At 43.0% G+C, this 27075-nt stretch overlaps 1 protein-coding gene across 4 annotated transcripts in view; it reads left to right on the plus strand.

Moving 5' to 3' along the window:
• The window catches only part of DPF1 (double PHD fingers 1), a 989286-nt gene extending 962801 nt beyond the window's left edge, over nucleotides 1-26485 (plus strand). For all 4 annotated transcript variants that reach the window (XM_069644470.1, XM_069644468.1, XM_069644467.1 and 1 more), the window contains one exon: nucleotides 8003-26485. In XM_069644470.1, the coding sequence (XP_069500571.1) occupies nucleotides 8003-8073 (71 nt within the window). In that variant the 3' untranslated portion in view covers nucleotides 8074-26485. The remainder of the gene's footprint in view (nucleotides 1-8002) is intronic.
• The last annotated feature ends 590 nt before the right edge of the window (nucleotides 26486-27075 follow it).

Below are 27075 nucleotides of genomic sequence, written 5' to 3' on the forward strand. Positions count from 1 at the left end.
ATAATAATTCGCCTGTCTGGATTACCCACTTTCAGTACAAGTTCAACTGCTATAAAATTAGGGCTCGGAATGGGAAATGCTACTTCTCGAGATGATATATTATGTTTGACACCCCCTAAGAGGCCCCCACTTGGTCTTCCTAGAGCTCCCTTGGTTGCAAATTTCTGGTAGATCTTATATCCATCAATACACACACTCTTAAGTCTTGAACTATTGTCTTTTGCAACAAAAAAAATATCCTTTGCTTCCAACAACTTAAATGAACCATCTTGTGCAGGCCAATGGCTAAATCCTCACGTGTTCCATACACCAATTGCAGTGGCTCAGGCTTGCCTCATCGTGCCACTAGGGACCTTACTTGAAATCCATTTCAGTACCTGCTTGATATCTTCTGGCTTAGGTTAGGCAAGAGGCATTTTTGAGTTTCTTATCAGTAGTAACTCCTTTCGGGTTAGTCTGAGGGGTATATTTTGGAAAACATAGTTGAGGCAGAATCCAGATCATACCCTAAGATCAAGAAGCTTTGATGTTGTTCTCACATTGCACTAACCGTCTCAGTTCTATAGCAGTAGCTCCTATATATAGACGCATCTTCTTCATCCAGCGGATCTATAAAATAAGTCATGGGTGTCATGAATAAGAAAAGATGGTATGAGGTGCAATAGTAGTAACAGGTCTGACAGATATATTCTTTTATGATCATTCTTTAGAAAAATGCTTCATGTGGTAAATGACTTAACATCAAGTGGGAGTTATGTTTTATCTATCTGCTCCATTGTCGGATCGTTAGTGACCATATTATTATCTTCCTCCACTGATTCCTCCAAAGAAAGGTCACCATTTTCGGCACCCTGGATTTGATCTCCAAAATCTGCGTCTGTATGCCCATCTGTTGTTTGCTGCTCCACAGCGTCGTTATTACTTACTCCAGGGCGTTGTAACAGCCAACTAGTCAGTATTCCTGTGTCTTTAAGCTGTCTCTGCCTGCAACGTTTTGTCTTCTTCCTCATTTTTCTACAGGCTCAGTGTCAGCAACTCCAATGTTATTCTCCCCAGATTGTTTTCGCTCCCTCAATTGCTTTAACCTGCTCCGCTGTTTTTTTGTAAACTGAGCCACAGATAATTCACTCAACTGTGTGTCGTGAATGGGCTCGACCAATGACGCCTGTATAACGTCCTATGCTGCTGCCCCCGCTAAGGTTTCCCTTGGCGGCCTCTCTAAATCCTCTACCGCCCAGCCCAGCGCGTCTAGCTTCGCCTAACTCACACTATGTTGGGAGTCTATTTTGTCTTCCACCTTTAATAGCGTGGAGCCAATATCCTGGTGACACTCATGGACACGACCACACAATTTCAGTAAAATGTTTGTGGCAAATTGTAACGTGGAGATCAAATTTTGCATTTCTTCAATTTGCACGGATTCAAAGTAAAATGCGTTGTATCATTCACTAAGTGATTTTGATAACCTTGGAGATGGTGACTGATCCCGGTGAAGGTCGGCAAGAACACTACTGCCGGCCTCCATGACCAATACTTGCTCAGGAACATGCCCGGATTGCCAGGGGTGGGTGTCCATGACTGCATTTTGCATAGAATAACAAAGTTCAAGGAGGGAATTATTATCTATAAACAAAGAATCGAAACACTATACAAAGCAGACCACACAATCACACTTTAGAGCCCACCTACCCTCACGTGGAACATCCAAACAAACTACAAAGCTTCCCCGAAATACCTGTGGAGACTTTCGTCAAAATGGTAAATCAAAGCAACAAATCAGGCTCTCCAGAAGACCCTTGCCCCCGGACATATACAATTCAATTCTCAAACCAGGAACCCCCATGGAATACTATAGGAATGTCCTCAACCTTGTAATCTCAACAGGTAAAGTACCACAGGCCTTCAAATCGGCGTACATCATGCTGCTACTCAAAGCCACAACAGGGAACGTAGAGGACTTATCCAACTACAGACCCATTTCCAACATCCCGTACATTGCCAAACTGCTAGAAACGTACGTTTACAAAATAACCCAAGAATTCATAGAAGAGCACTACCTACTAGACCAGGCACAAGTTGGATTCAGACCAATGAGAGGAACGGAATCAGTTCTCCCAATATGGGACGACCTAAAAACAAACGCAGACTCGGACAACAGCACTGCCTTGATACTTCTTGACTATCTGCAGCATTTGACACTGTCAACCACGACATCCTCATAAAGAGATTAGAAGGACTGGAAATAACAGGCACCGCCCTACTATGGATCAAATCCTTCCTAACAAACAGAACAGAAACCGTATGGATGAAACCTTTTAAGTCCAACCCAAGAGACTCCACATGTGGAGTACCACAAGGATCATCTTTCTCCCCGCTTTTATTCAACATCTACTTATACCTATTAATCAAAATCATCAAAAGACACAGCCTCGCTTGCTACAACTATGCTGATGACACACAATCTTCAAAATGCAAAACACCCAAGAAGAAAACACAACACTAGAGAATTGCCTCCGTGATATATTCAATTGGATGAACCTGAACCATCTCAAAATTAACCCAGGCAAAACGGAGATTACAAAAAACGGAGGAGACATCAACTACATCCCCTGGCCAAGAGAACTCGGCACCACCCCAGCGCCATTGTCGATTGTAAAAGACATAGGGGTCCTGATGGACAACAACCTCACTCTACAGCCACAAGTAAACGCTCTACTCAAGTAATGTTTCTTTCTCCTGCGAGCGGCAAAAAGGATACTACCGTTCCTGTCATTCGCCAACAAAACACTTACCATCATCGCTCTGGTCATGTCCAGGGTAGATTATGCCAATAGCCTATACTTGGGTATGCCTGAATGACGTCTAAAAAAACTACAACGCATACAAAATGCAGCAGCCAGACTCCTTCTCAAACTACCCAGAAGAGAACACATCACAACCGCGCTAAAAATACTACACTGGCTAATAAAACAGTGAATAAAGTTCAAATCAATGTGCATCACGCACAGAGCAATACTCAAACAAGGCGCAGAACTCCTCAGAGATAAACTACACCTACACCAGCCGACAAGAACGCTCAGATCAAGCAATGACATCCGCCTGGAACAGAAACCCTATAACAGAAGAAAACTCGGGAGGATCCTCTTTCTCTCACCAGGCACCGAAAACCTGGAATGACCTACTAAAGAATATACGGAACACAAGAAACCACCTGGTATTCAGGAAACTCCTCAAATCGTGGCTTTTCTCTGCGTAAATACAACACTGAAGCACAAGAATGCCCACATTCTGAATGAATAAAGATACCGATCTCGGTCTCTGCCAAAAACGGACATGAACAGAACCCTAGGAACGGACCCCACAACAAACCATAAGACACTATGATTAATAGCCACATAAGGCGGACACTAAAGACTGAACACATACTCAGACCAAACGAAAACACTCATCCACAGCTTCCCGGCCTGCACCACATCCAAAGTTCCGGCAGACACATTCACATAGACAGCATTGTAAGAGGAGACCACAACCCCTGCTCCAAAACCCAAGGAGGAGAATATACACCCAACCCCACTATACAGAGTTCATTAGAATAGGACAAGGAGGGCATCGCACAAAAAAAAAAAGAAAATCCTAATCCTAATTTCTGTCAGGCGTAGGCCTCTTTCCCCCTATACAGGACAGACCACTAATCTAGCTGTGCTTTAGGGTTGCACTGAACTAAAGGGACTCACAAATCTAGCTGTTTCTCACTGTGCAGGACTCCAGAAATCGAGGCATTCAGCCATACTGTGATGATTAGTTGCATAACATAACCCACTAACCAAAAAAGCTAACTTTTTCTGCATACTTAACTCACTCACAAACTAACACAGCCACCTCTCGCACCACAAGCTGCCTTCACTTCACCACACCGCAACAACACATAAAGCGCACCAACAGCACACGAGGACTGACACCCCTCTGATACTCGCACCAAAGCTCAGCGCACGGTGTATACCGAGACGAAGCTACCAACAGAACACCACTCCTCTCACTATCCTACTCCCCCTTCACCTTACTAACCCATCCCGCCTTCTCCCTTGCAGATCCGCCAGAGCGCCTGGGGACCAACTCCATTGGTGAAGGTGCGCGGTACAAATACCTTTATCATTTAACATGTATCCTTGTCCCTTCCGTTAGCACTCTCAGATCCCATGTTATTCATAGCAGCAACTCCCCCCCCCCCGTTGAAAATATGATGTAATTATTTTGATTCTTCCACTATATCCCACCTCATCTTCCACCCTATTGGCCATCCTTGCCTTATTACTCTGGGCGTTTTGCACCGGTATAGTCTTGTTCCCGGTAGCCTTGCCCCCTTTATTCCTCAGTTTGGAATTTGAGACACTGTTAGAATGCTGTCTTTTCCTCGGCGGCATTTCAGTCCAAGAGTTCCAATTGAACTTAGCTCTCAGCCCACGAAAGCAAGTAGTGGTAAATAACCCACAGTTTACAGCACACTCAAATGGCAAGCGCGAAGCGGAAAAGGCGTAATGGGGGAAAGATAGTGGACAGAGATGGGACGAAAAAGGGAAAATGGTGTATTGACAAAGTTACCTCCACTTGGGCGTCTTCTCGTCGCTCCTGTACAAGCAAACACTTTACGCATGCTCTTCGCGTTCTGAATCCCGTTTTAAAGGCTCCTGCCCTTAAAGTGACATTGGTGTTGATTTTGTCCGAAGTGAAAATCGGGAGCTTCACCAGGTAAACACCAGCTCCAAACACACCCAAACACTTTGAGCATGCCCTTCATGCTCTGAGACCAATTCTAAAGGCTCCTGCCCTTAAAGTGACACTGGTGTAAGATTTGTTTTCCCCAAAGTGAAAATCAGGAGCTTCTCCAGGTAAACGTACGCACCCACACATTTTGAGCAACACTAGCAGCTCAAAGAGATAAAGTTAAATGCCCCACCGTCACTGCGAGCTGACGCCAGATCACAAAAGAAGTTAGGCAAACTGCATATGGTAACGTGCAGCAGGTCAGTAACGAATAGGGGCCATAAGCCAAAGTGACAACCCTCCGAGTCCTCTAATAAGCAATCAGCCGACCGTCCAAAACTAGCAGGACAGCCATAGGCATTGGGCCCCCTCTGGGGGTCACCGGCATGCGTCTACACCCTTGCCCCGTCCCCACGGGTTGATGACCGCCGAGATGGAACAGACTCAACAGGAGTGAGGATACGTTGTAGGCCAGGGGAAATCAGGGAATCCAGATACCGCAAAAACAGCAGCTGCTTCAAGCACCAAGGAACAATGACTCTGCTGCTCTGCTGTCGACAGCGTGTTGGAGGAGTGAACCACACGGCGCGCAATGGTGAATGCAAGAGAAGGATGGACAAGCCGTACCACTACAGGCCTCTTCCGACAATCACCAACCCACAAAGTCAATATTTAAGATGTGCAGGAAAGGTTTAAGTAACAGGGACTTCTCAGCTGCACAGTTACACCTCCTAAATCTAGTGCCAAATACCATGCAAAGGGTTAGAACAATGATATAAATAACTAAATGAAAAAGTTCTGCATTGCTCCTCTGCCAAAATTGTCATTGTCTCTGATATCAGAGTAACATTGTAATGACAAGTCGTATTATACCTGGATGCCCATATGGCAGTCTTAGAGACATCACCATAGGAATGCACTGGATAAAATCAGTGGTCAAGTGATATTTGAATGCCCTCTCTACCTTAGTTTTGTTGACCTAGTGGCTCATTGGCTTCATGTTTAGCTGGCTTGATCTCTGGTAGGCCTTCTAGTGGCAGTTGCTAATGTGGGGCGTCATTGGGCATTTCAGAATATCTACTAACAGGAACGAAAAAAAACTCCTTTTGAGGGCGCACTTGTCTCTTCTTCCTGAGATCTTGTTTAGCGGGCAAAATGTTGTTGGTTATCAGTTTCTCCTCTTAGACTTTCAGTTTCATGGGCAAACACATTTTGTTCCCTCAGAAGTCCTCTTTATTGTGCATCCTTAAAAAATAGGGTTTTCCAGGGGTTTCCATTGCTTTTTGTCCCAATGTCAAAATAATTGCTCGGGAGTGCTTCTGTTTACACATCCTCACACGTTTTTATTCACCACCAAATGAACATTCATCAACAACCCGGAAAATCTATGCCCATATAAGGTGAATTTAATTGGCTATTACCAGCATCATCACACAAACCTTTAGAATCCTCATCTTGAGGTAGCCACTTACGTACACCTTGATACTCACCCTATGGCCCTCTTGTGAGGGGCAAATGAGCCAGCAGTTGCTGGCCCTGTTCTATCACTGTCTGCAGTCACAATTATACCCCTGACAGGTGAATAAAGTTAAGGACTGGCCTTTCCACACAGGCTGTGGATTGAAGGAGACACTCCATAGTCCATATCTGTCTACCATTCACATCTTTTTAAATATATTTATATCATGCTTAATGTTGAACTGAATTAAACTCATGCTGTTTTGCCCCACAGGTGTCCTACCTACCTATTCACACTATAAGATGTTAGTAAACACCAGCTGGACACCTTTACATCACAACTACACCAACCCACAAGTATCACCTTCTGTGTCTTCAAAGATTACACCACCTTATTTAGTGTGCTCTCATCAGCTTCTTTCTCCTTCATACTCCTCTCTGTCTTGTGCCTAAAAGCTTGTTTCAGAGAGTAAGCGATAAAGACCTAAGTAAGTTTAATAGTCTCCAGTAAAACGCAAGGTAATCTTAAAATGTGTCATCTTAAGAGATATTTGTGCTTCATAAAAAATGGATTTATCTCTTCATAAAACCCAGCCACACTATGTGGAATGCTCCGAGCAGCAGCTGGTATTTTATCCCGTGGCTAGGGATCAGCTTCTTTCTGTACCTTTTTATTCGTTTATTGAAGTAGATTAAAGTTACTGGGAGAGGATTGACCGGTATCCCTTTTTAACTGGGTGAGGATGGGGTATGTGGGCCTGTGGGTTTGTGTTTGAATGTATGCACGCTTGTGCCAAGCTCCATCATTTATTGACACATCTACATATACAGATCAAGAGGACATACATATATATTATGAAGTGGAGGAGGTATTGGTAGAGTTCTTAACGACAGTAACTGAACTTCTGCGTTAGAATTCAAAGCCACTGGCAACATGTGTTCCAAGAACGAATGAACGTACACAAAGGGCCCTGTATATATTTTCTGGAAGGATTTTGCAGTGAGTTCTGATTTCTGGCCTCTTGCATGAAGCTGTGTATAAGAAAACGTGGTATTTTGTTAAAATAAATAAGCCCAGGTTCAGTTTTCTTTCTTTGAAATGTATGTGCTGTTATAAACTGCTTTCTTCCTTTGGTTAGAATGGATGAATTTAGGTGCTTGCATCTTGGAGCAAAATACAAGGTATGCAAGAGAAAACCAAGTCTGCCTCTAAAACATGCATAGTAATCTATGCACTTAAGGGGAGCCTTCCCCATCCATATACCCTGACAGGGTGCTATTGGGCGGTGCTCAGAGAGCACACTTGCAACCAAATATAATTTAGTTTGAGCACTAAGGCCCATTAGCACATACCTTTACAAACCCAGACCTAGTTTCCTCATACAAATGTTAAGGTTGCATAACAGACCTTTTTCTATTAGCATTGGAGGAGGAGGCACAAGGTAGACCAGATACACAGATCCATTGCCTCTTAGAGTCTTGCATCTAAGACCCAATGCATTTTACAGTCTTGCATTCATTTGCAATAGCGCTCTTTATCCAGTGTCTGCCATCACAGCTTGAGGAACCATGATGGACACTGGATATAGATTGCTCTTGCATATGAACCCAGGATTGTAAGAGGCAATGGGTCTATGGACCTTGTATACCATGTGCCCCCTCCAATGTTAACAGTTAAAGTTTGTCATACAACCATAAAATGTGCATGAAGAAACTAGGTTTCAGTGATGGCCATTGAAAGTGTTACAGTCGTTATCATTTTCTATCCTTTTCTTCCCCACAGGGAGCTGGAGCTGTCATTTGTGCCTGAGACAACTGAAGGAAAAGGCTTCCGCCTACATCACCCTTACCTAGAAGGACCTGGGCTGGGAATTAGAAGCTACTGACAAAGAAAGTGTTCCACCCATCCCATTACCACCAGGAGCCCAAACATTCCAAGCGCAAGACCCTGGCATTGTAATCTGGGCTCATCAACTCTTCTTTTTATTTTGAGTAGCAGTTAAGGACGTAGATGTCATTCTTTTTTTAAAAACATTTTGTGCTTTGAATGATTGAAATGCGCAGATGTTCCTTCCTCTCCGTCTTTGGTCTGTGTGCCTGTTTTGTACAGAGTATACTCAGAGACATGTCGAGGAATGGCCATACCAGTGAAGCACTAATTGGTTGATTTTACTTTCCGTTACTAGAACCATACCTGCACAGGGTCTAATCATTGTACCGGATGCATCTGCATCCATGGTGAAATTCCAGGCTTCGTGGCACAGTGGCTAAGATTGGGGATTCATGTACATATGAAAAGAACGTTTCCTTGGTTGAGGTCAGTGAAGCCTCACGCTTTAGCTTTGTTCTCTGGCTTGACATTGACGTTTCCTGTACGTGGCCGCTTGTCACAATATGGAGTCCCAGTATAGTCTATTTGATCTCCTTAGCCTAGTGGGTATATCGTCATACCCATGGCCAGCTGGTCAGAATATGGTGGCCTAGCATAGTCTATTTGGCCCGACTTAGCCTAGTGGGTATGTTTTTGGGATTTCACTTTTTACCTCTGGTCCTTTTGTTAGGATTTAGTTATTGGCCAATGGGGTAGTTAGCAAGAGTACTTTGTTTGGCCATCCACTTCCATTATTTGCCAGAGTAAGGTTGCATATAAATGGCCAGATAGAGTTTGATTTCCATCTGCAGATAATTGGCAGGTTTAATTTACCATTTGCTAGATGTCTCTGGTGCAGATAGTGCAGTGCCATTATAACAGGGGCTCAGAAAACCCTAAAGTGTGAACTCCAAAAGCATGCCTCTCTAGAAAATGTTCTGCCAATGACAAGACACATGACCCAAAAAGGTTTTCATTCTAGTACAACTTTATTAGAAGAGTGTAGGTCCTGACTGGCAAGGATAGGTTTGCTGACACAAACAGCCTTGCTTTGATGGTGTTGGGCAAGCCTATTCTGAGGGGACGCGAGATCAGAGTAAGGGTGGCCATATTTAGTTTTTTGGGTGGGTTGCTCCACCGATTTTGAGAACAAGCTTGGCCTATCCACCAAAGCCGAAAATTCATCTAAAGCTTGGGAAACCATAACTTCATTGCTTTTGGTAAATCCTTGTTACAAAGTGACAGGGCTGCCAGTAACACATGCACTGCCACACTTTAATGGGAAGCTATGCTGTTTATGATCATTCTGCTGTTTAGAATTATGTGTAACTCATTGGCAATATCTGGGACCATAAGGGAACTTCCCACTGGAATATAGCTGACTTGATGTCCGTTTGAGCCCAAGCTTGGTAAGGGAACTGTTTTTAAAACTGTTTCGACAAACCCTCCGTACAGAGGCATGAAACAGCACTATGGTTTACAGCCGTTCTTGTCCATGGGAAATCCACATCCGAGATTCCAGCCATCCAAAATCTCCTCACAACGGTGGATATCTAAGAAGTGAATTATCCATGGAGACAATCAGTGTTAGCAGTAAAGAGCTTATTTCTAGTAGTGTAGCCTAAAAAGTGACTTTTTGGGAGTATCATGTTTATCAATTAAGTTGATCACAAGTACCCATGCTCCCCAGAGCACTTGCACGAATCACGTCATTAATTATATTTACATTGCATTATTTAAAACGGACATAAATGTAACTCTTTCAAAACCTTTTGTCATTGGCTATTCCATTCTCAAAATGGTACCAGGAAAGTGAGCGAAACCTTCACTTTCGCAGAAACAAATTCTTCCACATTTCAAATCGCACTGAGCTCTTGCTGCCCACACCAACATTCAGCTACCACAGCGAAACCTGGGTAAAGCCATAGTAGCACGCCTGTAGTAACTAGAAGGAAGACGGTGGGGCGGAAGGAGAGGAAAATGCACTTCAACTCGCCTCTGAGAATGCTTGGCACAATGCTTTGTCTGCCAGCTCTGAGTGTTTTGCAATGGGTTCCGAAATATGTCCATGAGAGCTGTGTGTGTGTGTGTGTGTGTGTGTGTGAGAGTGTGTGTGTGTCTCTCTCTGTGCGGGCGCATGTTGAACATGCCAGATCAACTTTAGGAAATGTACCCAACTAGAGGCAAGCACATTTTTCTTTCCATTGTTTCTGCCTAGAATGCAATCACCTTATATGCACTGAATGCTCTTCAGTATGTACCTAACATTTCAGACTACCCTGAGTCAAGCACTGGCAGCCACAATCCTGAGGACCGTTGACACTACCTTTTCCAGTGAAAGATCTTCTTGAGGGTGACTCGCTGTGGCCAGAATATAACCAAGCATGACTTTCTGGGCTGCGGTGCACCACAAGAAGATAAAAATGGCTGAGACTTGGGCCTCTTACTAATATGGCTCTCAGAATGAGGCATGTCGTTAACCTCTTACAGACTTTTTCCAGCACTGTTGTTGCCAAAGGTTCTAATGGAAAAATATATTAAATCTTTACCTTGTTACCCAGCTATGGCGAAATCCCAGTAAGAAGCTGTTAGCTATGGCGAAATCCCAGTAAGAAGCTGTTTATACTTGAACTATACGGAGGGCTTTCATATCATTAATCGGTGGATGTTGGGGTGAACCCAACAGACTAGGTCTAACCTGGGACTCCAAAAGTATCTAAACACATTGAGTGAGGTGTCAGGGCACCGTAGTCTATCTTGCCTCCACACAATGAGAACAGAGTCAGCCTTAGACATACTCTTCACATGTCAGAGGGAGCCAGGCAGCTCTGGGAACTGTGTCAGTCAGCTCTATCATCATTATCCCCAAATGTATGTCCCAGAGCCAATTTGTGTACAGGGTCTTGACATGAGATAGGACATGGACGCCCAGGGAGAATTGCACCAATATTCATTTCACCTCTGTAGACAGACGCTCCAATTATTGTCTTTTGGACAAAGGAGCTAATAAAGATGCACATTGTGGCCTAGGACCTGGTGCTTCAGTAAGTTACTGGAGCAGGACTGTGAGAAATGTATGACCACTCATAAAAATGCACACCCAAACAAAAGAAGCAGCTATCAGCTGCAGGAACCAAAGAGAAAGAAACAATATTTATTCTCTAAAAATTTGAATAATTAAATCAAGTGTGTTGTATGTTTTTAGATCCGGAATGATTGAAAGACATTACTTCAGCTATCTTGTATGTTACCTAGTTAGGCTTATGTAGAGCTCTAAGTCTAGTTCCTGCTGGTTTCCTTCACCCCAATCGTACTCCACCGAAGTTACAAAGGCTGGAAAAGCCTTTCTTTGCAATTGCTCTATTCTGTGTAATGTGGGTAGTGACACAAGGATTAAACACTCAGAGACAAAACAATCTTCCACCATTTCCCCTCTTTTGAAATATTAGGAAAAGGCAATTGTTACTAATGTGGATGCAATATTGACCACCTAACCTGTAAATGAAGCTAGCCATTGACCTTTACCTGACTTCTGATCCTGGGCTGCATGAAAGGCCAAGGGGAAATAACCAATATTCAAGACAGGTTCCAAGGTCAATAATAGGCTTGATTTACAAAGTGTATCTCAAAGTGATTTTCCCCTTGAAAAATGCTTTTGTAATTTGTAAAGCAGGCCCAATGCGTTCAGCACAGGACTGTGCCTGCACTGCCACACCTCCTCCACTCTTGTACCCCTCCACCCTATCAATTGTTTTTGGGATAGAGCAGAGCAGCTTAAGTGATGGCCTATACCAGTAGCTAGCTACACCTTGATTTACAACACCCTTGAATGTCTGTCTCCCCTTCAACTTTCCCATCAATGGGCTGATAGCATGTGTAGAATTAAATTAAATGAACTGATTTGGAAATACCCAAAATATTTTTGGCAACTTTATATAAACTTTATCGTAGCACTCATTGACTCGTCCATGTGCATCACTTGGCATTGTGGTCTAGTGTCTATGCTTTTGAACTTGGACCCAGAAAACTCAGATTTTAATACTGATTTACCCCGTTTGTGTGAAATTGTGATAGTTTGGACAAATATATCTCCCTGTGCCTCAATTTCTGGGTGTTGGAAGAACATCTAGTCGAAATAACATTACCTGGGGTAAGTAACTTGTTCTTTGAATGGATTGTGTCCTCCCACGTTTTCCTCATCTTTAGATAGACTCCCAAAGCAGTGTAAGCTTTGGAGGAGGGAGTGAGAATTTTCGAATCATGAATTTCATTCTCATATTTTTTCATCGACAGAATGCAAAACTGTCTTTCCAAATCCTCCTTCCTAGCCTGAAGACAAGTTTAGGCAGTAGTGTTTTGTGAAGGTATTAATGATAGACCAGGTGAACACCGCACAAATGTCATTTATCGGCACCCCTCTTTGCAAGGCAGAAGACGTAGCCATGCCCCTTGTGGAGTGAGCTCTCGGCTTTCTGGGGGATCCTTTACTGCAAGCCTGTAGCATTCTGTGATGCATAGAATTATCCATCCGGATAAAGTTTGCTTTGTGACTGCCCAACCCAATTTGTTTCATCTTGTCTTATTTTTGCCACACGATATGTAAAAATAAGTGCCCTTTTTGGATCTAACCTGTGTATACTTTCCTCCTCCTTGCTAGGATATGGAGGTGGATAAAATGTTGTCAGAGCAATGTTCTGAGCGATAGGAAAGTCTGATATATTCTTCGGAAGAAATGTAGGCGTAACCCTTAGAACACTTTGTATAAAAGGTTGTACACAGTGGTTTACCGGATAAGGCCTGTAACTCGCTCATCCTGTGGGCTGATGTTAAAGCGACTAATAAAATGGTCTTAAAAGTCAGCAATCTCAGTGGACATGAGTGAAGCGGCTCCAATGGAGCGCACATAAGAAATGGTAGCACTAGTTTTAAGTCCCAAACTGGGACCAGAATTCGTGAGCCCTTTTAGAAAATGAATAATTTGTGGCATTTTGAAATATGAAACATCTGACGTGCGCTTAAAGATCGAAAGCGCTGCCAAGTATCCTTTGATGGTTCCAATCTGGAGCCCCAGATTTGCCAGATGTAGTAAGAAACACAACATCATAGGTGTATTGCACTGAAAAGGGTCCACATTCTTTTTCCTGCACCAGCTGCAGAATTTGTTCCAACGGCAGTGGTACAAGGACTTTTGCTGGCCTTCTGGCCGAAAGCAAAATCTCCATTACATCTTCCAGGTGGTCTCAATCCTTATATCTCAACCTCTCAGAAACCAAGCGTGAAGGTTGAGTGTCTTGATCTCTGCATAGAGAACCTGACCCTCCTCTCGTGAGAGAATGTCCTCTCTTTGTGGAAGATGCATTGGAGGGCAGATGGACATGTCTAGAGGGTCCAGGTACCACCTCCTCCTGGCCCAATCCGGAGCAATTAGGATCATGGATTTCCTGAATTTTCTCAACCTCCTGATTAATTGAAGAATGGCAGGGACTGAAGAAAACGCGTACAGGAGTAGAAAATCCCAGTCCACTACAGAACAGCTCACACTTCCGGTAGACACTGGTCGCGAACAGATCTACTTGAGGGGCTCCCCAAAGGATGAAGATCTCTTGAAGCTGCTATGCCTGCTCAGAATGCCTGCTCAGAGCGTCTGCTGCCATGTTCTCCTCTCCGGATAGGTGAACTGCCCCTACGGAGATTCCTTCTTGAATTGCCCAGATCCAAAGCTGCATTGCCTCTTTGCACAGTGGTAGTGACCCTGCACCTCCTCTTTTGTTGAGGTAGTACATGATCACAGTGTTGTCTGTCATTATCAGGACATTCTTCCCCCATACAGAGGGCAGAAAGGCCTTCAGCGCTAGTCTGATTACCCTCGGCTCCAAAAGGTTGATGTGTAGTTTGGACTCCATTGGAGACCAACGACCGCTGACTGTCAGATCATTGGCGTGTGCCCGCCTCCCCATAAGTGAGGCTCCCGTAACTACTATCTCCGACCATGGCTCCCAAAAGGTTCTCCCTTCACAATGTTTTTGTCGCAGGCTCACCATATTAGATCCTGTGCGACCCTGCTCGGAACCTGAAGCAGATCTGGCCTCTTGCCTGAGAACTGAGAGCACTGGGTTCTGAGGGCCCATTGGAGGGAGCTCATCCTCAGGCAAGCCTCTGGCACCAGGAAAATGCAGGATGCCATCAGGCCGAGCAACCTCAAAAAATCAAAGGCAGGAAGATCCTAGGCACTAAGGATTTTGGTGACCATCTGCAGAATGTGTTGAGCCCTCACCTCAGGTGGTGAGGCTTTTCCCGAGGACGCATCCAGGACTGCTCCCATCAACTGGAGTCTTTGAGATGGTATCATGTGGGACTTCCTGAAATTGAGGGAGAAGCCCAGTCTGCGGAGAGAGTGGCAGGTGATGCTGAGATGCTCCAGCACCTGTTCAAGAGAATGGGCTCTGATCAGCCAATCGTCCAGGTAGGGGTAGACATGAATCCCACTTCTACTGAGACTCGCTGCCATCACCACCATCAACTTGGTGAAAACCCTTGGGCAGAGGTCAGCCCGAATGGCAGAACTCGAAAATGATAATGAAAACTGCCAACGGCAAACCTCAGGTACTTTTTGTGCTTCTGATGCATAGGCACATGAAAGAAAGCATCCTGAAGGTTCAATGATACCATCCGATCCTGAAGCTGGGGGGCCTGAAGGATCTGAGAAAGGGTGTCCATCTTGAACTTGTTCTTCCTGAGGAACTTGTTCAAGCATCTCAAGTCCAAGATGGGTCTCAATCCTCCGTCCATCTTGGGAATTAGGAAATAAGGAGAATACCACCCTTTGTTCCTCTTCGTCACAGGTACTGGTTCTACAGCACCTTTCTCTAGCAGGTTCAAAGTCTCCTGCAAAAGGAATGTGTCCAGAACTTTGAACGAGTGGCTCCCCAGAGGATGATCCTAATGCCTTCTTAAAAAGGAGAGGCAGTAACCCCGGGCTACTGTTTCCATAGGCCATGCATCTGAAGTAATGCCTCGCCATTCTTGCAGATGTTGCGTGAGTCTGCCTCCAACCAGGGTTTTGTGACTAAGGGCCTCAGAGAGTTATTTGATGTGGCTGCAGCAGCAGCTGATGGTAAAGTAGCCGTTGCTTGGGCAGGCTTGGCACCTCTCCCCGTCCACCACAAGGAAACTTTCTTTGGCCCCTTTGACCGGCCAGTCCTCTCGCTCTATCAAATGAGGAGTAGTAACGAACGGAACCTACCCCTCCAAGCTGGTCCACTGGGGTGTGACGGTTGTGGCTGTCTGATGACGGTGTTCAGCAATTTGGCTGCCATGTTTGAGGTCTGGAGCTTCTCTTGCTGCCAAACAGCTGAATTCCGTCAAAGGGAATGTTGAGTATCCTTGGCTGCAGTTCTGGTGCAAATCCGACTTCCTCAACCACACAAATATTCGTTTCACTGTGCTCACCGCCATGGCTCTGCTGATGCTGTCTGCGGAGTACAAATCTGACTGGAGAGACTAACACATGGCTTCCTTTCCATCTCCTAAAATGTTCGGGAAGCCGTATCTCTCTTCCCCATCTCCTCTGGGATGTGTTCCGCCGCCATGAAGATACAGTCCCACAAGATGAACGAGAAATTTGCAAGTGCGCAAGTGGCACTGGGTGATTTCGGGCCATACTCCCGACTGAGACAAACACCTTTTTCATCATTGCATCGAAACGCTTATCGTCTCTATCTGGCAGTATCATTTGATATGATAGTTTATTTATATAGCGCCTATACACAATGTGTTTCAAAGTGCTTCAAGGAAAGGGAGGGAACAAGGGAAAATACAATGACATTCTTACAGGCCATGAACAGTAAGGATGGGAAATTAACTATCGTACTCAGCCTAACGACATTTCAGATAGTGCAAGAGCTAAGACATAGATAAGGAAGGGAGGGGGAGAGTGGGAAGGAAATGGAAACAGATAGGCGACTACTGTACTAGGCCTGCCATTTCTGGTAGAACTGGAGAAAAACAAAAGGTGAGGGAGAGGGGTGCAGCATTTCAGATAGTGCTGGAGGGGACGAGGGTGGGAAAAAAACAAGTAAGGGGAGGAGATAGACAAGGTTGCTATCATACTAGGTCCAGGGACAATTCTGATAGAGTAAGTGCATAGACGAAAGGAAGGGCAGAAGGGGAGGAGATAGGAAAAGGGAGAGGAGGAAAGAACAGGGAGTAAGCAGTCAAAAAGAGTGGAGAAGCAAGAGGGGAGAGCGAATACAATTGCAGAAGTCAATAGTAACACATAATGTTGCAAGCCAGGATACAAGATGAAGATGGGAGCAGCATGATTCAGGGCCACCGGAATGTATCAGGACAGACTCCTGCAGAAGTAGGCTGGAGGGGTGTAGGGGGGAGCAGGGTAGAGGAATCAAGGAAAACAGTCAACACATGTGTGCGAGTAGGAAGGGGGACACAAGGGAACATCACGGGGAACCAGAGAGGGTGGGGATGGCCTGTGGTGACAGAGGGAGAGACCTCCTTGATCTAAGAGTTAAAAGCAGTAAGGAGGTGGAACGGCTAAGACGGTAGGTGGTGCTTAGGCCAGGTGACCTAGATCCACTTGCACCTGCTCCCTATCTGCAAAGGAAAAGCGGCTTGAGGGCTCCTTAAGTAGGGAAAAAGAGCAGGAACTAGGAAGGCAACAGGTGGGCGGAGCTTGCTAAATGGGAAAAGGAGCGGCAACCTGGAAGGTGCCAGGTTGGCAGGGCTTAGGCCAGGTGACCCAGATCCACTTGCACCTGCTCCCCAACAGCAAAAGAAAAGAGGCTGGAGGGCTCCTTAAGTAGGGAAAAAGAGCACAAACCAGGAAGGCACCAGATGGGTGGGCCTTGCTGAGTGAGGAAAAAGAGCAGCATCTGGCAGGTGGCAGGTGGGCGGGGCTTAGGCCAGGTGACCTAGATCCACTTGCACCTGCTCCCCATGTGCAAAGGAAAAGAGGCTGGAGGGCTCCTTAAGTAGGGAAAAAGAGTGGCAACCAGGAAGGCACCAGGTGGGCGGTCCTTGCTAAGTGGGGAAAAAGAGCGGCAACCTGTAAGGCGCCAGGTGGGTGAGGTGGGCCAGGTGACCTAAATCCACTTGCACCTGCTCCCGCTCTGCAAAGGAAAAGAGGCTGGGGGGCTCCTTAAGTAGGGGGAAAAAGCAGCAACCAGGAAGGTTGGGGTATGCCGCTTGCTTGGACATGGAAGTTTCTGCTTGAACCACCAAGCTTACCGATGTCGGATGTCTGCATAAGTACTCCGGATCACTACTTGATGGTCTGTATTTTTTAGTGAGGTTCTTGTAAATTTGCTTTAACCCTCTTTTACAGGACAATGTAAAAGTGCAATAAAGGGTGCTTTTGTGGTCCCTTATCTAAAATATCTGTAAGATCGTCATGTTCAAATGGAGGAGCTGGTCTGGCCCATCCCAAGAAATCAATTACCCTAAACATTAACTGTCTATAGGAAGCATTTGCATGCTCGGCTGGGTCTGGCTTGCCAAATTCCATCCCTGGCGATGTATATATGCCACTTGCTGATTGTAAATTCTAATAGATGTCCTTCATTCTGGATTCCTCTGAATTGAGGGCCTCTGGAACATAAGGTGTTCCAAACTCTAGACCGAAGGGTGATGTATCCTGGTCGGATGGCTCATGTTCCTCAAATATAGAGGACAAAGTCTTAAAGAAATCCTTTCTTGGGAGTGGTTTAAAGGTTTTCTCTATTTCTTTAGATGGAATCGAAGGTTTCAATGCTAACGGCGCTGATGACTTTGACGCTTCTGGTGTCACAGGCTTTGACGCAATTAGCGTCGATGTAGTCTTTGAAGAACTCCACCCCAAATCGATGGAGTCTTTTTGTGACGGGGACTGGTCCTGTCATTGAGTGGAGACCTTGACAGTTCTCAAGGTGTCACTGACATGTCTCCCAGGCTCGAGGGCGCATAGGATTTGTCCTTAGACTTCTCCTTGTCGGCTTTTGATGGCTTTGACAGGGACATTACTTTTCGTCTTCTCTTTCCACGGGGCCTCCTTTTCTAGGATCTCAAGCATTTTCTGCCTGAATACCTCTCGTTCGTCTGGAGTCGCCGACTTACTTGGGCAGGCTATTTTCCTTTCCAGCGAGGAAACAGAGGATGAGGAAGGAGATCTATGGTGCCTTTTTCATCTTTCTAAATGCAGATGAGGAGTTGTGTGAACCGTTTCGGGAGCGAGTGCTTTTCGTAGATCTCTTCCTCCATAGAGAGTCACCTCTTGACTTGTCTGACGAGTGCCTTTTCAACAGTGTCGTTGAAGCAAATATTGTAGGGTGCTTACCCACTGCAACATTCCCCTTTCTCTCTTTCAATGCCTTATATGCCATGGACTGGCAAGACCCACAGTCTGCCGTCCTATGCTCGACACCAAGGCACCACAGACAGCCCCTATGGGGATCTTTAATGGACATCTTGGCGCTGCAGTCATGACACTTCTTAAACCCGGTCTTGGGGTCGATGAAGCCGATGAAGAGGCAATTTTCCTCAAATGTCCCAGTTTCTGATGAAACCGAAAGCATACCGTAATCTTCGAAATGTAAGTTATCGCAGAAAAATTGAACTGAAGCTAACGGGGACTGCGCGTGTTATATATACCCATGATTACGTTGACCCCGAGACAGAAACCCCTGAGGGACATCGAGTTAACCGCATCGATGCACAGCAACCTCTGTCAAAAAAAATAAATTCTGAAGCAGCTGATGCTGGAAGGGAAGATATCTAAAGATGAGGAATACGTGGGAGGACACAATCCATTCGAAGTACACATTTGGTGCACACAGCTAGTCCTTGTCTCAATGTTCTTATATCTCCTGCTTGGGCCTACTCATAGATGAAAATGGCTTCATCTTTTATTTTATTTGCTGACATTGAGGTTTGCCTCTCAAACGAGATGTGTTCCAGCTATTTCACGGTTCTAGGTCATTTTCATTGTGGACCCGATTCAGGTCATATGGCCAACTTTCCAGTTTGATCTACTCTGAAATATCTGGTCAAATCTTTTTCATGACCTGAAACCAAGTTTGCCTCAGGATTGCCAGGGCTGATGGGGTCTTCAGTCAGTCATCATGTCCCTAGTTTTCCAATTGGGACCATTTGTTTACACTCTTTAGTAACAGCTAAGTGATTACAAAGTAATGTTAATGTCTGAATTTGACAGTTGTCCCATATGCATAAATTCTGATACCTCTTGATGTCTGGAACAAGAAAAACTGAATTTAAGAAAACAGTGGCTTTTCACTCAGCAGTTGTATCTTAACCGGATTTGATAGATTTCTGAGATGCTTCATTCAGTCTTGTGCCCATATCTGCCGTACTTGGTGGTAGCAAAATGACTGTGGCACTTTCAAACTGCCCCATCTGTCCGGATCAGAACCAATGATTGGTGAAAGAATGTACCTGTGAAATTCCTTCCTGTTGTCTGAGAGTTGAATTCCCAAAAGTGAATGTGGTCTATAAGCTCCCTAGAGTCTTAAGTTTTATTTTTATATCTTAATTCTTTTGCTTTGCATGTCTCGAAGAAACATTTTAGTTTTCATTTTCTTTGGGGAAAACAATGGAAATAATTTAAAAGAATTTAAGCACACGTATTGCGCAATAATGTATTTATAACTCACCCCCAGTATTTGTCCTTCAAATGCATAGTTCATCTCAAAGATTGTAACACGTTATTGATTTTTGGTTGATGTCTTTGAATCATTTGTAAAAAAAATACTCATTGTAAGTGTTTCCCGCCACCTTATTCTCCTAGGATTGATGGATGCTCATCTCCCAAATGTGGTGTTTCTATTGGGGTCTGACCATTCCATATTTACCTATTCACTTCAGGCCCTTTTTGCCCATGGCTGGACATTTAAAGACCAAAAGATTTTCGTCTTTGGAATGTTGGTCCAAGACCCTAAACTCTTGTTTAACTTTGCCCTAAATCTCTGAGACTTAGGGTTGAGATAGATGTGGGAAGTCTCTGAAACTAGGAGATTCACTTTAAAGGTTGCCATAACGCCAATAAAAAAAGTTCAGAAGAAACTTAATTTTTTTGCTTTTTGTTGGCAATCAAGACAGAAATATAGAAAACAGGCCTCATTTCACCTAAGCAACTGAAAACTGATCTTCTAGCAAGGCACTGTGGGATGCCACCCTTGTTTCACCAGGAAAAAGACTGTGAGCCCCAGACTAATCTAAAAACTTGCCTCACTGACATAAACACGAGTTTCAATGATATCCAGAAGCAAGCTAAAGAAGAAATATCTAGTTGGTTGAGCGATGAATGCTGACTGTGTTGATTTGCTACTTTTTTCCAGGTTGGCCAATGCTGAAGGCTAAAATCTGAAGGCAACTTGTCAGGTATATGGGACTAATCACACACATTTTGCAAATGTCAATTTTAGTCAAGTTAAGTAAAGATTTACATAAGCAAAACAAAAAAAATCAGACCTTCAAATTCCAATTTCCCTGTTGCATGTTGCAGTTGGTTGGACTTCAAAATCAGTGTCTTGAGTGGCCTGTGGGTGGTGGTGACGGGATCAAGATGTTCTGTGTTTATAATGGTAGGCTGAACCAAAAAGGTTCCTGCCTCTCACTAACCAAATGAAAATAATCACAGAGACCAAAGTTGTTCTTTATGGCAAATTATTGTTTGGGCCTTTATTTTATTTATTCTCCAAGTGACTTGGAGCCACAGCCACATTGCTGAACGAGTTATAAATGAAGGGCCCCATTTTATATCCTGATACCAGTACTGTTATTTGTTTGGTAAGCAGCCAACAGTGCCGGCTGTCAGGCTACTTTGCACATCCAATAGTTCTAAAAGGCTGCTCATCGTTTTAGCCATAACCTCACCATGTACTTACTCAACCCTTATTCCTTTGGACTGATACCTCGTTAGTGATGATCATGTGCACCCATTTGGACATCGGGAATCCGCAATCCTATGGGAAGTGCTAAACGTCAAATGTGGTACAAGTGTGTGTTTCTCTCAAAGAGACTTTAGAAACATGTGATATAATCCTTTAAAGAGGTATTGAGTTACCTTCTCTGAAGAAGGCCAGTTGGTAACACTCTGAGCATTGTGGTGCCAGCGCTGGAGCATAAATGGGTTGTCGCATCCCGGTGCTTAGCCACCCTGCCACTGCTGGTTTGCTGGGCCACTCACAGCAATACCTGACAGCCATGTAAATGGCTTGGGCATACAATATTTTTTACAAGATAAGGAGTGTGTTTTGGGAGCCCAAAATAAAACATGACCAACCAGCTAGTACCACCAACCGTTGCCCTTATGCATCAGGTTTCCAGAATATCCACCATAAATATACACAAGATAATCAGTATTCACTGGATCGAAATGGAAACAAATTTTCTTACATATATTGGTTATCCCCTAAACCAGATAGGTTTGCTGCCTCAGGCCGGAGTAGTGCCCCACTGGTCTAGAGAATCAGGCAGCCTACTTGCCATCATAGAGATATGTAAATCCAGATGTATTCATTCTGCACAGTTAAAAGCAAAAAGGCAACCTGATTCATACGCCACTACCATACTGTGCTAATTCATGCCATTCTTTTTGTTTCAACTCTTTTGCAATGATAAAATAAATGTAGCCTTTGCTTAAAGATGATGCTATGGCCACCATGCACAATCCCAAATTCCTGGCTGAGTGTTGATCCATCTCTGCCTACCTCTATTATGTGCGGTGGGTGGTCCAATCCATTTTCTTTTACCTTGCATATTCTCTTTCTCCCAGGACTTACAAAAGAGGTGAAGCAAAACATTTGGGCTACAGCTCGAGTATATAAAGGCTACATTTATCATGTCAACCACAAAGGTGAAAGTGAAAATTTACTTTCAGTACTGGCACTTCATCTGGGTGCTACTGTAAGTGTCACTATGAGAATCGTAAGTGTGGACAACTTTTTAGCTAGACATTTCTTCCTCAAAACATCTCCCTGAATCAGAAATGGATGCAGGACATCCTGTCTGTTCTTTTGTCACTTTAAGAAAATGTTCTTTCCTTCTTATTAACCTTTGTAAACTCTTCCTAGTTTAACTAGCATGCATATGGACCAGGAGTCGGGACTTCGGTTGTATTTCATATCGGAAGGCAAATGTTGTTGAAGTGGAGACGTTCAGCCCTTAGTACACAAGACGCCAGTGTTTTTTACCTACAGTGCATATATACTGGATATATATGCACTAGGTTCCTCCATTGAAGACGCTCAAGAAGGTTTTGTCATTCCTTCAATAATGAAGAATTCAAATTCATCTGTCTGTGGTTGGAGCTAGAGGGCTGCATCTTTAAGGCACTTGTATGACTTGCCAGTATTGGCTAGTTTTATAATGGAAGTCTGTAGGTCCTCTCAAGTACACACAAATCTGCTCATCAAGATGAGAGAATACGTGAACTGTACTTTTTGTGGGGTGAGTATCAAAGGGAAGACATAAGCCACACGCTACCATGTGTGCCAGTTTCCAAACCCTTCAGTTTCTTTCTTTCCGGAAGGGTTGCTATTGGCTTCTTGCCCATTTGGTCAATTAAACTGTCTGGATTCTGGTAAATGGTCATTTGACCACTAAGTGAAGACGCCCCACTATGTTTGGCAGTCTGACAGAACATATTTGGTATGGTGGGGCGGGGAGGGGGATGATGGACTTTTCCACTCCAAGAAAGGGGGAAGATGGTGCTCAATATTTGTGTGCAGTAGTTCCATGAAAACATACATCCACTATGGGCATGTTTAGGCTCTCACTCTCCAATGAAGAACTATGGTAGAATGATCCTGAGTGATAAAGCCCCACCAAACCAGCCTACAACTTAGGGATCTATGTAAAAGAGTTATTTTAAAGAAACAAGCGCACACCACCCTTAGAGTCTCCATCCATTGTTCTAAGTCAAAAGTAGAATGACAGAGATACCCCAATTCCAATTATGAATTATTTGTTCTCTGCTCCAACTTTAAGGACAATACCATGCAATACATCCATGTATGTAGGAGTTGTGATGCTAAGTAACAAGAGAATTGACGCATGAGAAAGCCTCTGGACATTTGAAAAGCGGTTAAACCTTTCAATGCAGTGCAACATTTGACTTCACATTTCCATTATAGTTTCAAAACTATAACTCAGGAGAATTATGTCATACCAGTGAATTATAGTTTGTTCAGAGCTGCACTGCAGCTGTGCAATGCTATGTAGCACCAAAACTAGGTAAAAGACTTCCAAATACCCTCTCCTCTCAAACCAATCTACCATCGAAACAGCTGTGTAAATAAATTAAATTGTCATTTTAAAATACTTAAAAATGTCCTCTCATATGTGTTTAACTACTCTATGAAAATTGTGTTGCAATTGTCTTCAGCTTAATAAGCTGATTATTACATAGCAGAGGCAAGTCACTGAAGATAGCTTTGAAATTATCTAGAATTTGAGACCACAACTATGCCATATACAGTGGCCTAACAAGGAGCTCCTTTGCAACCAGAAGACATGGGTTTAGGTCCAACTTTTATTTACTTCACCGTGTATTTGTACTATCACTGTGCATTTTATGAACAACATTTTGAAAGGTATATTTTGGGAACTTTTTGCTCTACTTTTACTTGTCTTTTTTTATAGAAATGCTTATAATGCTATGCAAAGGTGATGACCAGAAATGGTGTTCCGTTGCTTCACATCTGTAATTGAGCTTCACTTTAAATAACCTTTGTTTGTTATCAGTAGATGCACACCTATATATCAAATACATTGTCTTCTGGTTAATAGTATTAAAGCAATAAGTTACGACATATGTAAAAGGAAACAAAACATTTCACAAAAATGTTATCCTAAAAGTTCTTAGCATTAACGACTGCGAAATATGTTTAAGAAACGACATGATTTGAAACACTATAGATGAGTTTGCCTTAAGGTTATGTCTAAAACATTTGGAAAATGCCTCATCAAGGAGCAAGAACATCCTCAGTTCCCCAGGGTCAGTTGATGATGACACCTTGAAGAATCACATTTCACATGACAAGTTATATCAACTGCGACATTTGGGCATCCTCACTGATCCCAAGCTGTGCAATACCCACTAGGAAGTGTGAATAATATATAAAAGGCTACACTTTGCATTTCAAGTCCCTGGATTGCACAGTACTCTTACCTGATGCTGCAAATATTATGCCATGTAATGTTTTATTTTGCTGTATTACAGAATATTTGCATAGTACTTGGATCATCTGAATACTGCTTCAAAATGTTGCTATACAGTTGTTACAGTGAAGATATGTGAGTGAGGCAGCTCACCTATGTCATGTCATGTTATACTGGATGGGAATACAATACACGTTCTATTGATAACATCACAGTTGTTTGTTTATGCTTTTCAGCCTTTAATTTTCTTATTGTTATCTACACATTTATACTGTTTTATTCTTCTTGTCCACAATCTTTGTGTTTTGACATGTTATTTAAAAAGTTATCTCTTTGTGTCCGGTGTTTAATCTTCATTTGTCATATGTATGCATTGTTTGTAACGCGTTCTTAGGTAAGGGTAGTATGTGTTGGCATTTTGTTTCCTCTTCAGTGATGCTTTTATGTGGCTGCACCTCTATGCTGCTCTGTGTTTCCCATTGCTTCTTGCTCTGCTTTCTGTATTTTAATTCTGCCTTTATAATCTGCATCACATTTTGTAAGTATGGCCTCCTAATAAGTCTGACACTTCCTAAGTTTTTAACATATGGGTTACTTACTTTCACCTATCATGAAATGCATTGTGTTACTCTTGTCTAGGTGCTATGCAAATATTTCTGTTTCAAAACATTATGATGTCTTCTTGGCAATGAAGGCTGTCAATTCATTCTTAATGTTAGCAGTTATTTAATTGATAAAGTTATGTGTGATGTTAACAGTGATTTGTCAATCATACCACAAGAAGTGTGTTGTTCGATGGCCTCAGCAAAACAATGAAGTTAAGGGTTGTATAGCTCCTTGATGTTCAAACTTCCCAGTTTTTGTGAGATTGGGTGATAATCTTCACATAACTGTAACCCAAAGGTCTTCAATTCATCTCAGAAATTTTGAAAGGCATTTTTCACAACTCTTATAACCTTGAGTTTTTCCCTTCACGTTAATGTAATGACGTTATTGGGAATCGATGTACACATTTATATTTAAGCATTTTCCCTGAGGTTTCCTTCGAAAACACTTCCAAATATTTTTGCAGTACAAAACATGTAACCTCAAATGTTAAAAGCAGAATATTTTTGCCTCACCAAACAAAAATGTTTTTGCCACCTACAATAATATCAACAGGTTTACCAATGAAACATCCTTGCCAAAAACGATAAAGGTGTAGGTAATGCTCTGAATTCTTCAAACCCACACACTGCCTGATCATTGATGAAAGATGCACAAGGAAGGGCCTCAGAGATTAGATTTACTGTGTAGCTATGCCCAGGAAACCACTGTTAACTCAGCGATGTGGAGATCAACTACATAATGTAAGTGTGTTATGTTTTCCACTTCACAATGGTTTGAAAACAATGTGTTAAAACAAATACGTTGTGTGTATCAATGTTTGGTTTTGAAACCAGTGGAAAACATCAAATCAACACACACACCATCTCATGTGATATAACAAAAATACTTAGTGGGACCTTGAAGTTTAGTACCAAAATGCTACATAAAGGACCAAGAACGTTGCACTGCATAATAGGTTGACTTTAACCAAAAGCATGAGTGCTTTACTTGTTTCCCCAAAAATAATTAAACACATTTTATTCTGTGTACTTCCCCATCTTGGCATAAGATGAAATCCGAATTGGTGGGGATCTCTGGTGTGAATGTGGTTTTATAGGTGCCTAAGTGATTGAGCCCCACCAGTTCTCTTAAAAGGTGGCTCTCCAACCAACAGACTGAAAAGGTTTAATTACCAAATGAGCAAGAATTATGTGGCTTAGGGCATCCACTTAGAAGATGTTTCACACAGGCGCATATCGTAAAAGCTTACTGATACCCCGCCCCAACACTAAAGTGTCGACTGGTGGAAAGCCTTCAACAACTGAAAACTGGGGGTGTGTTATAGAATACTGGTGCTCCCCAACTCCCTCTCCCTTTGACATCTATTTCATGTGTTGTTTGTGATCCTATTTAAATGACAAATGAATAAATCGTTTTGCACAAGGAAGTACTTGTTACTAAAAGGTGCTCAAAAATCATATGTATAAAATAAAAAGAAAAAATGTGTTAATTGCGGTAATTTTTACTGCCAAGAATTTGATATTTTGCCAGTATAGGTTAACTGTGTACATGGTGTATTTTTTCTGTTGCCTGCACTTGTGTGTTTGATTATTGTGTATTAAAAAACAAATGGCCGGATGTCCGTTTCCTTGAATTTCTCAGCTTGTACACTTAATCCATCAAGGATCGCTAAATTGAGCCAAGATTTGGTTTCCCTTGAACAATACAATTTTATAAGGAATTACTGGGCACATTCAGAATTATTATAATTTAATAGATGACATCCTGAATTACAGGTAGATTATGAAATTGTAATGTTGTGTGGTAAAGGTGAATATAGCACATTTGTATTCTTTTATACTTTATACTGAACACCACCTTTCTTTATTCGCAAACATTCCTCACAACATGTTGATCAGTGTGTTTAGAGCTAACAAATGTCAGTTCTCCCTGTAGTAACAAAACACTTAAGCCAATTGCATTTCCAAAAGCAAATGCCTTCCTTCCCAGGGATAGTTTTTAACGAAAAAAAAACAGATTTTGGCAGTAGCTTAAGACATTATTGCATGTTATATATGGTGTGCAGAAGGAGGAAGTTCACTCTGGGAGAACCAAGTCAAAAGCTCTACAATGGCAAAGTCAAACCTCACTTTGTCGGCCATCTTGTTATTGGTAGGAGGCACACAAAAAGCCTTCATTAAACTGTGATTGTTTTCCTTTGTTAAAGA

The sequence above is a fragment of the Ambystoma mexicanum genome, chromosome 2p (assembly GCF_040938575.1).
Source record: "Ambystoma mexicanum isolate Mex_15411 chromosome 2p, UKY_AmexF1_1, whole genome shotgun sequence".
Classification (NCBI taxonomy): Eukaryota; Metazoa; Chordata; class Amphibia; order Caudata; family Ambystomatidae; genus Ambystoma; species Ambystoma mexicanum.